At 47.7% G+C, this 15,586-nt stretch overlaps 1 protein-coding gene across 1 annotated transcript; it reads right to left on the bottom strand.

Annotated features, from left to right (window-relative positions):
- Window positions 1-190: 190 nt before the first annotated feature.
- Window positions 191-14,236, bottom strand: LOC138973037 (PIH1 domain-containing protein 2-like). Its single transcript, XM_070345686.1, has 4 exons — window positions 13,872-14,236; window positions 12,761-12,881; window positions 11,256-11,842; window positions 191-3,729 (listed from the first exon to the last, which is right to left on the bottom strand). The coding sequence occupies exons 1-4, from the start codon at window positions 14,094-14,096 to the stop codon at window positions 3,589-3,591; spliced, it is 1,074 nt and encodes a 357-aa protein (XP_070201787.1). The 5' UTR covers window positions 14,097-14,236; the 3' UTR covers window positions 191-3,588.
- Between the last annotated feature and the right edge of the window lie 1,350 nt (window positions 14,237-15,586).

Consider the following 15,586-nt stretch of genomic DNA (forward strand, 5'->3'; position numbering starts at 1 on the left):
ATGGTCGTACACGACCCATGCCATCTAAATAGAAATACACTTTTTCTTTGCAGAGTATGGGTCATACACGACCTACAACACACCGTAAAGTACCTTCTTTAATTACATATAGGTCGTCCTTGATTTTGCTTGTTTCAGTGAGGAGTACACTTTTTCAAAGATCATGAATGATGTTGAAGAAAGACAGAAAAATTGAGCTTTTTTGTTCATTCAAATTTTTATTCATGTAGATTTCTATTTTAACAAAACAAAAACTGAAACAAAAAGTATTCAAATCTCAACAGAAAACACTACCTTAACGATACTAAGTACAAAAATATTGACACAAAAACTACTTTCACGAAATAATTTTTTTTTTTTTTTATATATTTTAACACACACATACTCAAGTCTGTAACATTTTTAGTCCACAAAATGCTGCCTGATTGCAAAGCCCTTCCCTTGTAAAGTACAAATGTAGACATGGTTATGCTTAATAACAGGGTGGAAGAGTAAACTCTTTCATTGGTGATCATAACATCAGGAGTACATTCACATGAATCTTGAAGAGATATTGGCAGGCATGGCACACCTGGACGATAAAACAATGTTGCATTGAATTAAAAAAAAAGGACACATGGCAAAGTCCAGATACAGAACCACTTTTGCTTGTTTCAGTTTTGCGCACCAGCCTAGCACCCTTCACTAAGCCGATGTTTAACTTTTCCGTGAATGTGCTCTTTTTGTCTTGATGTCAACATGCTAAAACTTTTCATCATCGAGCTAAAGAATTGTCCGGAAACTTTCGAAGTTTGCAAAAGCAATGGGTGACATTGTTCCACGAAAACCTTTATCAGTAGAGAACAATGTCTAACTCTAACGAGTGTCCATCAATGGTTTGGTAGAAGAAATGTCCACCTCTTGCACAGTCAAATCAATCGCTACTTAAATATGCTAATTGAATCAAAATAATACCATGTTAAATAAAAGCACAAAAGGCTAACTGCTTGTAACAAAATATGTCCTACATGTATTTAGAAACAAATTGGCAACATTCCTGAGAAAGAAAAAAATACAAAACACTAACACATAGCCACAAATAGTTACAGTGCAAGCATTATACTCTACCTAAGGATAGCGGACAAAGGTCAAGATAAAATCTGCCTTGCATAAAAGGATTTTGAGCTTCAAAAACAGAAATGCAAGAAAAAAAAATTAATATAAAAACTAAAAATATACTAAATTATCCTACATACGTGAGAGAGACACCCGTGAGATAATAATCGTTCAAATCACACGTGTGTATATATCATGTAAATGTCATGTCAAGCAAGTCTGGCAGGGACCTGTTTTTCCACTGCTTACGATGCCAAAGTCACCGAGACAAACGTCATTATAGAAACAAAAATTGCGCTCGCTAATTACCCTCGATGAATCTTTAGACCTACACGTCACCCCACACTTTCAGAGTGACGTTTCTTTGCTTTGACGTAATAGATTGCACATGGCTTTGGAAGAGATCGAGGTTCGAAAACAAGAGTCTTCAATTTAGCTGCCTCTACTGCAAGACATTTTCAGTCAAATACACGTCAGTACAGTATGTAGGATAAACAGAATACTACATGGCTTGCTGTGTCTTACCAGATTTACACTCGTTGCTTTTTCAAATAGTGAACAGCTCGCTTTCGCTCGCAGTTCAATATTTAAAAAAACAACTCGTGTAAATCTGGAACGACACAGCAAGCGATGTAGTATTCTCTATGTATGTACAGTGCAACCCCCCTTCTCTTAGGACCTAAACAAAATCTGAGAAAATTGGGTCTTAAAAAGGAGGGAGTCTTAAAATGGGGGTAAATTTACAGAGGTGAACAGAACGTCTGAGAAAACATGTGGGTTCCACTGTATTGTATGTTAACAGGAAAGAAAAAAAGAGCATCTTGGTCTTTAAAATGGAAGTAACCCGTGATTTCCTGACACAAGTAGGAATCTTAGTTTGGGTATTTCAGGAGTACATCACAGGCACATCTCAATAAACAAAACAACCAAATCAACCAAAAGTATCATTCTCAACAACATAAAAGAAAAGCAAAACAAATCCTACAAATATTCTAAAACCTTCCTGTGGGGAATAATCAGACCTACTGATTAAAACTAATACTATACTGCAAGGCATAAATTCTGCAAATAGTGCATAGAACGATTTTGCTCTCAAACGACAATCAGATTGAACCTGTAATTTGTAGTTGACATCTTGAGTGTTGGAGCAAATGTTTCACGCTGTCAGCGTGCGCTTTGCATTGCAATATTGCTGATCCAGCCACAGCTCACTGTGCTAATAAAGACAATGGGCTGAACGGGAGACAATAACGTAAAAAAGATAGTGTATGGCCCTATAAAATGCAACTGGCTGTTTGGCTGTATCCAGATATCGCAATCATGCCACGACTTGATGAAGGAGAGAGACAGCAAGCGATTGGGATGCTTAAAGCTGGCCAAAGCATTGAACGTGATGAACACTGAACGTTTTCCGAAATCATTGCGCTTGGACTCAGTCACTTTTTTTGAAAAATTGTCATTTCATGATGTTCTATTCAAAATCAATTAAGCGAAGGTTTATAAACACTAAAATGGCCAATAAATAAAATATTCAAACATTGAAAACATTCACCACTGAGTTGATTTTTTGTGATTTTTTAAAGTTCCGTTTGCGGAATTTATGCCTCTCGGTATATAAACGAACAAACAAAAACGTAAGAAAAATATACTGTGCAAAAATGTGCAGATTTATTTTCCCTTAAATTCTGTTAAAGTGCTTGACTTAGCAAAAAGAAATAACAAGATCCCAGAAGTATAGTCTACTGTATTGCAAGACAGCGCACTCTGGATCACCCCCAACAAATCAGTGAAACAAAAGCCATTCTCTTAAAAATAAAACTGATAATTGCTACTACAATGTTCTTCTTCTTCAGCGTTCCAGAAATTCTGGTGACGTGTGAGCTCGTTTGCCCATTTGGGTTCCCCACACTATACTCTGAGAGCATAGTCAGCTTCACTCCGCTTTCGTTGGGTAGGCATGCTGGGTATTTTCGTGTTTCCATAACCCACCGAACACCAACATGGATTACAGGATCTTTTCCGTGCGCACTTGGTCTTGTGCTTGCGTGTACACACGAAAGGGGGTTAAGTCACTAGCAGGTCTGCACATGAGTTGACCTGGGAGATCGGAAAAATCTTCCACTCTTAACCCACCAGGCGGCAGCGACCGGGATTCGAACTCACGACCTGCCGGTTAGGAGGCCGACGTCTTACCACTGCGCCACTTCGCCTGTCACTACAATGTACATGTTTAACACTGTTTGCCTGGATTTCAGGAGACAGCAAGATTCAGTATGTCTGTACACTTTAAAACACAATTTTGAATATTACAATGGGAACCCTCCCCAATACATATTTTCTCCAAAACAAAAAATGAAAAAAACACAAAACACAAAAAAAACTTGATTCCCCTAATATAATTTCTCAAAAACAAAAATTAAAAAATTAAAAAAACTAACTAATTATCATGCTAAAACTGGGTAAAGACTCTCAGTCCTGAAGCGAGGCAGGGTTTCACGAGTCCATCAACGGCATGTGTAGACATATGGAGGACAGTTTCTTGTTGAAGGTGGCCCAGGAGGCAGCATCGTCAATTCTCGCAGGCAGCGTGACCATCAGATCATACTTTCCCTCCACGGTCAGCTTGGCATCATCCTGCCAACAGAAAATTACAAGCTGATCACAGCTGCAAGCTTGACTTCACTGAGCTATTTGAAACTTATAAACTTCTTCGTTGTTCATGGGTTGAAATTCCCACGGTCTTTTACGTGTATGCCGGGTGACCGTTTTTACCCTGCCATTCAGGCAGCCATCTTTTGGGGGAAGAAACTTATAAACAAAAACAGCTTCTCTGAAAATCAGTCACGACAGCAAGTTAAACACAAGCAACTACATGTATTTTAGATGTGCGGGATTGAAATAATTTTGAACAACAAATGTCAAGGGAGTTATGAGTTGGTGTGATGGTCTCAATTAATGAAGATTTAATTTGTTTAAAGTAAGTTTAAAAGTTGGTCCATAAAAATAATCAAATATATAAAAAACAAAAATTCTGCAGAATAAAAATGAAAAAAGACCCACACATAGGTGTACCCCTTTGAAATTTTGAACTGATATTTACAGCTAATTGTTCTCAGGCCCCTCTTCCCCCCCACCCCTTCCCCCCATCCCTTCCCCCAACCCCTTCCCCCCATCCCTTTTCAATCTTATTGGTAAAAGTCTGTTTCTGCAAAGAAAGTTTTTCTTTTTTCAAAAAAACCTGATAACATAATAAGCAAAACATGAGTTCCCAAAACAACTCCGGCTGGGTTTTCATTGGCTGTGGAAGAAATGTGCCCTAGGCCAGTGTGATCACAGAGCAATTAAAGCAGTAGTGATTAACCCTATGAGCCCTGACTGCAGTGCAGGCTCCGCAGCCTCTCCTGCCTGGTGGGTTTTGGCACTGTAGTGCAAATCTGATGGGCACCTCACTAAAACGCTTCTAACTCTGTAACTGAATCGAAGCCCGCTCTCGGGTCTTGTGCATTCGAATCACCACATGTTTCACTGGATTGAGACAAAGAAACGTCGCATTCGGGATGAAAATCACTGTCATCGTCAAGAAAAACTTCGTCAAGAACCTGCCTCAACAATACAAGCGTTGGTTGCTCATATTTCGCAAGAAAAATCGAAAATTTTTAATTAAATTTTCATTTGATTAATATACTTACCCGAGTCACATATTTAGCATTGACGCAGTCGAGATGCTAGGTAAACTGAAACGCTATCCCGTCTATAGTATAAGGGAAGCAACCCAAGCTAAAAAAAGTAGCAAGCTTGCTACCCTGGGTTGCCTCCCGTAGCGTGTCACGCCACAGATCTCGTACCCAGTACGAGACACCCTCATTCGACTTCTAGAATCCAAAGAAACTACAAGCGGGGAAGGTGGGAGGGAATTACTTATGTGACTCGGGTAAGTATATTAATCAAATGAAAATTTAATTAAAAATTTTCGATTAAATTACATATTCTTACTCCGAGTCACATATTTAGCAGATAACTCCAACAAGGTGGTGGGTAAGAAGTAAAAAATTTCAAACTCACTGTTAAGATCTGGAGAGGCATTGCCCCGCTGCCACCAGTGCGGGGAGGGTCCTTGAGCCATCACGGCATACCGCGGCGATGTCTCTCAAGTAGAACGAGATAAAGACGTCGTCTGAACGCCAGTATGCTGTGCGCAGGACGTCGTCGAGTCTTCGGGACCTCAAAACAGCCAATGACGATGCCCATGCCCGGGACTCGTGCATTCTAGCCGACTGGAGAGGGAAGGCAGGCTGAGCCCCCCCCTTTTGTGCCAGACTCCACACATAAGCTTGTTTTATGAGAGCCGACACCCACCTGGCCAAGGTAGTCCTCGTGATATCTCTGTCCATGGACGTATTCAAGGAAATAAAGAGGAGCTTCTGGGAGCTCGACCTGATGGGTTGAGTCCGGGCTAAATATGCCTCCAGGGCCCTAACCGGGCAATTGACCATGTCTGGGTCATCTTGTGCCACAATATGAGACAGGGGCCTCACAAGGACACAGGGAGAAGGCTGATCCGGTGTCTGATTCTTGGCCAGAAAGGCCTCCCGGAAATGCAAAGACAAGGAGCCGTCACGCTCTCGGCCGATGTCCTGCGGACTGCCTGAAAGAGCGTGTATCTCGCTACCTCTGCGGGCCGAAGCCAGAAGTAGCAAAAACAGAGCCTTACGAGTAAGGTTCGCGAGGCTAGAGCCCTCTAGAGGCTCGAAGTCCGCCGAGCGCAAGAACTCGAGGACAAGGAAAAGATCCCACTTGGGCAGAGGAGAGCGCTTAACGTCCTGCAAAGACGCGCCCTTAATAACCCCAGCGACAACTCCACTAACATTGATGGTATGACCGATCTGTTTAAGAGTCGAGGCAATCGCCGACCTGCGAACCTTCAAAGAGGAGGAAGAAGCCCCCTGGGAAGACAAATCCGCTAAGTGGTTGGCTACGTGCATAGTACGAGGAGCCACCGGGTTCAGCCCATGAGCCTGACACCAGGTGACCCAGGCACGCCAATGCGACGAATACACTGAGGAGGTAGAAGCCCTATGCGAGCGCTGCACCAACTCCAAAGTGCGGTCGGAAGCCCCAGACCGCCTCAGAGCGGACCTCACAGTCTCCACGCGTGAAGATTGAGAGACTGCGGGTGCCCGTGAGGAACTCCAGTGCGAGGCTGAACGAGTTCGCCTGGTACCAGAGCCAGAGGAATTGGAGGGCCGTGTGCGAGTCTCAGAAGGTCCGGAAACCAGGGCTGAGACGGCCACATAGGGGTGACCAGAAGCAGGGACGGCCTCTCCAAATCCGCCTTCCTGAGGACTTGGCTGAGCAGCTGGAAGGGTGGGAAGGCATAAGCCTCCAGCCCTGTCCAGGGGATGTCCAAGGCGTTGGTCCCCCACGCTTCCGGATCGGGGAAGGGGGAGACAAACACCGGAAGGCGCCTGGAGAATCTGGTGGCGAAGAGATCCACCACAGGCTTCGGGGCCACAGCCCAAAGGCGGAGAAGGGCACCATGCGTGATGGTCCATTCCGCCTGCAACACCCTGTCGGAGCGGCTGAGCGCGTCCGCCAGTGTGTTGAGGCTCCCTGGCAGGTAACGCGCTGAGAGAGAGATCTCCCGCTGGGAGCACCAGGAGAGGATCTCGCACGTTCTGCGGGAGAGAGTGGGGGACCGCGAACCTCCCTGCTTGTTCACGTAGGCAGCCACTGTCGTATTGTCCGTGAACAGACGCACACGCTTGGCTGCCAGGGAAGGGAGGAACGCGACCAGAGCAAGGAACACGGCCTCCAACTCTAGCGAGTTGATGTGCCATGTGCTCTGTTCCGCAGACCACAGTCCGGAGGCCGTGAGCCGTTCCGTGTGAGCCCCCCAGCCCAGCAAGGACGCGTCTGTGAACAGGTCCATGTTGGGAGGGGGGGAAACAATGGGAACCCCCCTGCATACCCATCCCGAGTCCAGCCACGGGAGGGTTGCAGCCTGGAACCAATCCCCAAGGGGAACCAGAGTGTTCCAATCCACACAAGGAGAGTCCACCAACGGCTTCAGCGCGTGCTGAAGCGGGCGTTTGTGAGCTCTCCCTAGTGGAACCAGCAGGGCCATGGACTCCATCTGCCCCAGGATGGAGGCCAAAGTCCGAAGGGAAGCTCTCAGGAGAAGCGAAGTAGAGCGGATGAGAGCCTGGAGCTTGTCCACCCGCTTCTGCGAAGGCTGGACAGTCCAGGTGACCGTATTGAACGTCATCCCCAGGTAAGTGAATGACTGAGACGGCACGAGCTCTGACTTCGTCTGGTTGACCGAGAATCCCAGCAAGCTGGCCTCTCGGAGAACCAAGAGAGTGTGCTGCCTGCAGAGAGCCTCGCTCTGGCCCATGATGAGCCAGTCGTCGAGGTATGCTCGCAGCCGCACTCCCTGTGACCTCACCAGCGCGCAAAGCTGCCTCACCACCATGGTAAAGATCCATGGGGCAAGGGACAGCCCAAAAGGCAGTGCGCGGAACTGGTAGACTTGACTGGCCCACCGGAAACGGAGCCATTTCCGGTCGGCGGGATGCACCAGAATATGGAAGTACGCATCCGTCAAGTCGATCGAGGTCACCCAGTCTCCTGGGCGGAGAGCGTCCCGAACCGAGGCAGGAGTCTCCATCTTGAATCGAATCGTTCTCAAAAACTTGTTGAGAAACGAAAGATCCAAGACAGGACGCCAAGCTCCCGAAGCTTTGGGGACCGCGAAAAGCCGTCCATAAAACCCCGGGGAGCTGTGGTCCGAGACCGCTTCCACCGCGCCCTTCTCTATCAGTGAGGCAACCTCCGACTGGAGGACGGCCCTTGCCTCCTGTGAGAAGGGGGGCTTGAAGGCTGGAGGACACCTGGTAAGAGGGGCCTTGTCCCCCAGCCAAAGCAAGCGGAATCCCGACTTCACAACACCCACTAACCATCGGCTGCGTATGGTGGCCAGCCAATGTGGGAGTGCCCGAGCAAGGCCCCCCGCCATCACCAAGGTGGAGGGCGGGGGGGGCGTGAAGCCGGGAACGCTTCATTGGGGGTGGGGCTTTCCACTGGAAGAGCCCCTACCCCTCCTCGAAAAAGATCTCTTGCCCGACCCGCGGGAAGGGGCAATAGATCTTTTCCGGGAAGCAGGATGTGCCTGAGCAGAGGTCTTAGCCTGTTTGTGCTGAGCCTGCTGAGGAGCAGCCTGCTTGGGCTGCTTCAGGGCCTGAAGCGCAAAGGAAGAGAACTGCTGTTCTCTGTTGGTGTCGATCTCCTGCTTCCTGGCATCAGCGGCCAGGTTGCCGAAGAGAGCACCATCCACCAAGGGCGACGATCTGAGAGTGTTTCTCGTCGACTCCTCAGAGAACTGGGAGTGGGTGAGAAACAAGTCCCTTCTGCACGAGACAAAATGTACGTACTGCAGAGAGGACAATCTCATTTGTTCCTCGTTCACCCTTGCCAGCGTGGAGAGGAGTGTGGATACGTCCTCCGAATCTTGCTCCTTACTCAAGGTAAAGGGAGCCAAAGATTCTGTAAGAGCACGTGAAAGAGCCCGCAGGATAGTCTCCGAAATGGAACTGAGTTCCAGGAGCTGCCTTCCCACCTCCTCAGAGGACAGGAGAGACTGCTCCGAAAGAGGGAGAACGGAATCCTTCTTCAAAGGCTTCGTCAAAAGAGGTAGCAATGCCGGCGTGACCGGAAGCGGCGCACGCGGCAGAGCAAAGGACGAAAGAAGGTTCCGTGAAGCCTTAGGCCAAGGCAACTTCCTTTGAGCCGCCAAGGGCACGAAGAAGTCCGCCTGTGTTGCAGCAGCCAGATAAGGCAAAGCATGTTCCGGAGCTGTGCCATACGGCACCAGAAGCGGAACTGCTGCTGGAGGCAACCCGCTGCCGGCAGGAGCGGGCTTGGCGAACAAACGAGAAAGCTGGAAAGCCACTGACGGTGATTCTTCAAACCGGAAGTAGCTGTCCTCCTCCTTCGCCCACCGGAAGTCTGCCATCGCCGACGGACCCGACGCCGAAGGCGTGGTCGAAGACGAAGCCCCTTCCGGGAAATATCGCGAAGTGACTTCCGCGGCCGCTTCAAGCGCTACCCTGAAGCTGGCCGGAGCCGCCGAAGGCAGCTGCTCCTCGTCCACAGACCCAAGGTCCGAAACGCCACATGACGGGGATGGCTCATAGCCCAAGGAACCCGACAAATGACGCTGCGAGGACAGGCCGGAAGCCAAACGCCCCTCCTGTTGGTCATCGACGAAACTCACACCCTGGCTAAGAGGAGGGTGAGAAACGCCAGCAACCGAAGGCAGCTGAAGGGAGGAGCTAGCAGACACCACCGGAGTGTGTGGCTGCTGCTGATCCAACAGAGGCAGAAAGCCCGAGTGCCCAGGAGAACGACCGAATTCGAAATCCGCCGGCATCCCAACGGACGCGGCGAGAACCGAACCGGAAGAACCGGGAGGAGCCGGAAGAGCAGACGCAACGGCATAGCTATGCCATGGCTGTGGAGTCTGCCAGCTACAACCCGGAAGCCCTAGGCCGGAACCGGAAGTGACAGAGGACTGTGCACGACCAGCTGGACCCACACTTCCCGCCCAGGCAGGAAGGGCAGCTGCCGGAAACGGCTGCTGAAACTGGGCAAAGCTCGAACCGGAAGGGACCATGGTCTGTCCGCATACCAGTGAACCAACACTTCCGGCCGGAACCGGAAGAGAAGCTGCCGTAAACGACTGCTTACGTAGTTCGTGGCTCGAACCGGATGGGACCATGGTCTGTCCGCTTTCCAGTGAACCACTACTTCCGGCCGGAGCCGGAAGGGAAGCTGCCGTGAACGACTGCTTACGTAATTCGTAGCTCAAACCGGCAGGGACCATGGTCTGTCCGCTGCCCAGTGAACCACTACTTCCAGGAACTGGAAGTGCAGCTGCCGCGGACGGCTGCTGCGAGCACATACCTTGCGACGACCGTGTCCCAAAAGGGACCTGCGCAGGTGCACTCCCGCAAGCGGAAGCCACCGAGCGCCGGCCGAGAAGAGAAACGCCTCCCTGCTCACGGCCTCCAGCACCAACGCCGAAGCCAGCAGGCTGGACAGGTGAACCGGAAACAGCAGGAACACAGGAAGCCAACGACCGAGGGTCGCACACCCCCGGGAGGGAGGCAGAGCTGGAAACAGGGTCCGTCCGCGCCATCTCTGAACGCACGAGCGTCCGAATTTCTGGAAGCAAAGAGGACAAAATGCTAGCCACAAGAGTGCCAGCCTCCGGCACAGGTACCGGGGTCAAAACGGACGTGGTAGTAGAAACGCCCGCCGCCCGCGAGCCAGACGAAGTCTCCTCCGGCGCCGAAATGGGCACCGAAAAAACGAAGTTAGTCTTCGGGTCAGAAACGTGAACCGTGGGGTTCCTAGCCGAAGAAGTAGAAGCCGAGGACTTAGGTTTGCCAGGGCCTTTGCCCTTACTCTCGGCCTTAGCCGCTCTCTTTTTCTCACTATCCGACATGCTGTCGCGCAAGAAAAACAGACTACTGAAAATACACAAGTCTCTAGGACGTAAAATTTCAGCAGAATAAACTAGCACAAAGTACAAGTTACAAGGAGGTAATAGTGCTACTGGTCAACGCTAAAAGTCCGAGCACGGACCCAAACTAACCAGCGAAAAACACCACGTGTAAGCGAAAAATGGCGACCAAAATGGCGGCCACAGCAACAAACTACCGAGTAAAATTCACAAGTCCGCGGACGAGAAAATTCTCAGCAGAATGGCAATGCAAACAACAACAAAATGAAACGATCTCACCGCTAGAAACAGCAATGAGCAGACGGGGAGCCAAGGCCGGTGGGTGTCAAGCAGACAGCAAACAACAGCCTAGGAGCGAAATCAGCACGACCTGTCTCTCTGGCTGAAAGATGTCGAATGAGGGTGTCTCGTACTGGGTACGAGATCTGTGGCGTGACACGCTACGGGAGGCAACCCAGGGTAGCAAGCTTGCTACTTTTTTAGCTTGGGTTGCTTCCCTTATACTATAGACGGGATAGCGTTTCAGTTTACCTAGCATCTCGACTGCGTCAATGCTAAATATGTGACTCGGAGTAAGAATATGTAATTTAATGCAATTTTTAGGGGGTTTAAAGTAAATGAGGGGTACCACTGTTACCTCAGAAATATCTAGCTGACATTCTCCGACGGCCGCCACTCCAGGCAGCTCCACCCTCAGCACAAGTTCGTCTCCGGACTGCGATTTCTCCAGCCTGTATTTCGGCTCCGGCAACTTCTTCTCCACACTCTCCAGCTCCTGGATCAGCTTCTTCTTCCCAGACTGCTTCTGGCTTCTTGAGGTGGACAGTGTGATTGGTGGATCCGCTTCTAATCTTTCGTTGGGTTGGCTGGATTTGTCGCTGGGGACGGAGATACTGGACAGCTGCGACATCATGGATTCCGGGAAACCTGCGTTTGCGGGGGGTTCGCCCCGAGGGGTGTTCCCTGTCACAGACGTTTTCACTGTGTCCAGAGCTTGTTTTAACGAGTCTTTGAAGAATTTCTGTGTCTGTTCCAGATCGCCCTTGAAGCTGGTGCTGTCGGGCAAAATGGCGTAGCTTCGGCTGACAGGTTTGCCGCACAAGTGTTGAACATAGTCCAGTGTTAAGCTGATGAAGTCTTTCTTCTCTTCCGCATTTTTGGCTGCATTCCCATACTCCTCCAGCACCTCTGGGTTTGCTGCTATGGTTATTGCTGACACCGTCTCTGAAACATCAATGAAATTTCTCTGATTTGCTGACGAATTATCTGAATTTAATTGAAAATTTGGAACGTTGGCAGTCTCTTTGTTTATGAAGTATGAGAAGCTTGGACTTGAATTGAAGTTGTGTTGTTTTAGTTTTTCAGTCATATTGTACTGCCATCATAAGGCGAACGACCAGAATTAGAAGATATTGTACAGCTCACAATATCTTTTTCCGTTGTCCTCCGCCACCCTACTTTTTGTGTACATGTATATGTTTTATAAGACACACTCTTTCAAGAGAGGGAGAGAGAGGGAGAGGGAAAGACAGAGTTTACGCATTTCTGTGTGTGTGTATGTTTTGTGTGAGATGGGGGGGGGGGGGGGTCTGTTTTTGTTTGTGTGTATGAAACTGTAATTGGTTGTTTTTTTGTGCCTTTGTCCCGACATGAACATGCATCGGCATTTTCGGAAATAGCTCTGTCATGATTTCATGGATTGTGGAGTTGCTTTCCCTGCTTTTTCCTTGGAGGCAAGCTACACGTGACATTGTAAGCCAATCACTAGCGAGCGGTGTGTTTTAGCACATGGTCTGCAATCTTTACCGGTCAAATTATGTGAACAATTTACTTCCCAGTGAGAATTAGCTTTCTGCACTGTCCGCTCAATATAATATCGCTCTTTCAATAGGTAGCTGACTATCGGCATTGCCAATGTGATCACATTCATCAGTGAACAGATCCCCAAGCATGGTAAGAGTGACACAACGTGCTAGTGATTGGTCAAAAATGTCACGTGTAGCTTGCCTCAGTGTTTCCAAGAAAAGGCAATTCTCTTCCACAACTAATAAATACCCTAAAGAGTTACCTCCAGAATTAGTTTATTGGGTGCGTGCATTTGAAAACGATATACGTGTCAGCAATACGGCCACAAAAAAGTACCTTTCTTCTTTTCCTTGAAACTTTCAAGGGGAGCAGCAAACAGAGGAATGTTGTCAGTTGCAGACTGTGGTTTGGGCATCCGGGACCATTCCACGATATTCACAAAAATCGTTCCTCCACCCTGAAGGTGAAACAAACAGAAAAGGTCTTTGAAACGACAGACAAGAATGAGTAAAATAAATAAAGAATTAAGATTAAAGTTTAAAATAAAACAAGAGGCGAAGCCTTCAAGGCTCACATAAGAAATCGACAAACAGTAACACAAACTCAATCACTCCGTCACACATACACACACACATACATACATACACACACACACACACACACACACACACACACAGTAAGCATAGGTGACACTGTGCAAGAAAACGAGACACTAGATCTAGATCTGTCTGTCTGCATGTAGCCTACTTATACACGACTGCCAACTAGTCTCAGCCCGCTCAAAATAACAATGACCGAGACATTCCTTCGCGTGACGTCTAACCCTCTTACGCCATAATGTGACGTCTTCAAATGACGAAATGTTAAAGTTTCTACCACAGACATACACACGCACGCACGCACCTATGCACGCACGCACGCACGCACAGACAGACAAAGTTATGAGCCAAAAACTAACCTATGAAGAAGGATGCCTGAAGGAAAAATAATAAGTAAAAAAAAATAAAAAGGGCAAAAAATAAGGGTTGAAGCAGCCTGCATGCAACAGAGGTTTAAACAAAAAAACACACAAAAAAACAAAAAGACAAAAAACAGACAAAAATGATCTAGAATATGAGATGTAGTGTACAAACTAAATCAGAGAAATATATAAATACAGAAAGAAGTACATATAGCTTAAATGCACTTGCATTTTTTTAAGGCACACATATTTTGTGTGTGCTTCGCCCGGCTCTTTAACTTACAGTGCTCCCACTCCAGAAAATCGTAAGTCCTTGACATTCTAGGGGAATCTCGGAAAAGTTTGAAATTTACAGTCAAAAGACCACTGATCTGACACAAATGTAGGTTTCTCTTGTTTAAATTTCTCAGAAATCTTTAAAAAAAAAGAGAAATAAGGAGGCCTTGCAACTTCTACATTTACATGTACCGTATATCCTTTTCTTACCTGAAACTGCGTCTTTAGGCACATATTAGGCTGAGGAGGGGCTGTCAGTTTCTCGTGCTCACTGCGCTGTTTTTCGATGAATCGCTTGTAGGAATCGGGGTCTTTGTCGGCCATGTCATCTAGCATGGACCACAGCTGTTCGGCCTGCTGCAGCAACTTGTCTCCCTCCGGTGACCCTGCCTCTGCCCCCATCCCCATACTCTGCAAAGCTCGTAGGGCGTCCATCTTATGCCGCAAGTCTATGAAAAAGAAAAGTTTGATTTATCTTGTTCAATCGATACATGTTTTGGACCACAGCTGTTGAGCTTGTTGTAGCAACTTGTCTCCTTCTCTCCAACTGCCTCCACCCCCATTCCCATGCTCTCCAAAGCTCTTAGGGCGTCCATCTTATGCCGCAAGTCTATAAAAGAGAAAGTGTTTTTTTGTTAATCTTATTCAATTGATACACGTTTAGGACCGCAGCTGTTGAGCTTGTTGTAGCAACTTGTCTCCCTCCAGTCCCGTTGCCTCCACCCCCACCCCCATGCTTTCCAAAGCTCTTATATGTTATATGAAGTCTTATATCACGCGCGTATCTCCAGACTCGGACTCAAGGCGCAGGGATCTATTTATGCCGTGTGAGATGGAATTTTTTACACAATACATCACGCATTCACATCGACCAGCAGATCGCAGCCATTTCGGCGCATATCTTACTTTTCACGGCCTATTATTCCAAGTCACACAGGTATTTTGGTGGACATTTTTTTTATCTATGCCTATACAATTTTGCCAGGAAAGACCCTTTTGTCAATCGTGGGATCTTTAACGTGCACACCCCAATGTAGTGTACACGAAGGGACCTCTGTTTTTCGTCTCATCCGAAAGACTAGCACTTGACCCACCACCTAGGTTAGGAAAGGGGGGAGAAAATTGGTAACGCCCTGACCCAGGGTCGAACTCGCAACCTCTCGCTTCCGAGCGCAAGTGCGTTACCACTCGGCCACCCAGCTCTTGTGGCGTCCATCTTATGCCGCACGTCTATGAAAGAGAAAAGTTTGATTTATCTCATTCAATCAATACATGTTTTAGAGCACAGCTGTTGAGCTTTTTGTAGCAAAATTAACTTGTCTCCCTCCGGTCCCGCTACATCCGTCCCCATCCCCATACTCTGCAAAGCTCGTAGGGTGTCTATCTTATGCCGCACGTGTATAAAAAAGAAAGTTTTTTTATTTATCTTGTTGGACTGGGTGGCCGAGTGGTAACGCACTTGCGCTCGGAAGCGAGAGGTTGCGTGTTTAGGCCTGGGTCAGGCCGCAATTTTCTCCCCCCTTTCCTAACCTAGGTGGTGGGTTCAAGTGCTAGTCTTTCGGATGAGACGAAAAACCGAGGTCCCTTCGTGTACACTACATTGGGGTGTGCACGTTAAAGATCTCACGATTGACAAAAGGGTCTTTCCTGGCAAAATTGTATAGGCATAGATAAAAATGTCCATCAAATACCCGTGGGACTTGGAATAAAGTAAAAAAATTCCATCTCACACGGCATTAAGTCTCAGGAAACATGAATACACGCATGCAGGAAAAAAAAAAAAAAAAAAATATGGGTAGCGCCGTATGTATGGCAGCTCGCTTTCCCCGGGGAGAAAGCAGCCCAAATTTCCGTGAGGGTAACCTCACTGGACTGTAAATCTTATCCAATCCAATCCAATCAATCGTTACATGTTTTAGACCACA

Source organism: Littorina saxatilis, linkage group LG8 (genome assembly GCF_037325665.1).
Source record: "Littorina saxatilis isolate snail1 linkage group LG8, US_GU_Lsax_2.0, whole genome shotgun sequence".
Lineage (NCBI taxonomy): Eukaryota > Metazoa > Mollusca > Gastropoda > Littorinimorpha > Littorinidae > Littorina > Littorina saxatilis.

Excerpts from the sequence above, each read along its gene's own strand:
- LOC138973037 (XM_070345686.1), bottom strand. The coding sequence starts at position 14,096 with ATGGACGCCCTACGAGCTTTGCAGAGTATGGGGATGGGGGCAGAGGCA. Across the intron at positions 11,843-12,760 it reads TTTCAAGGAAAAGAAGAAAG|AGACGGTGTCAGCAATAACC; the intron begins GTACTTTTTTGT and ends TTGATGTTTCAG. Across the intron at positions 3,730-11,255 it reads GTCAGCTAGATATTTCTGAG|GATGATGCCAAGCTGACCGT; the intron begins GTAACAGTGGTA and ends TTCTGTTGGCAG.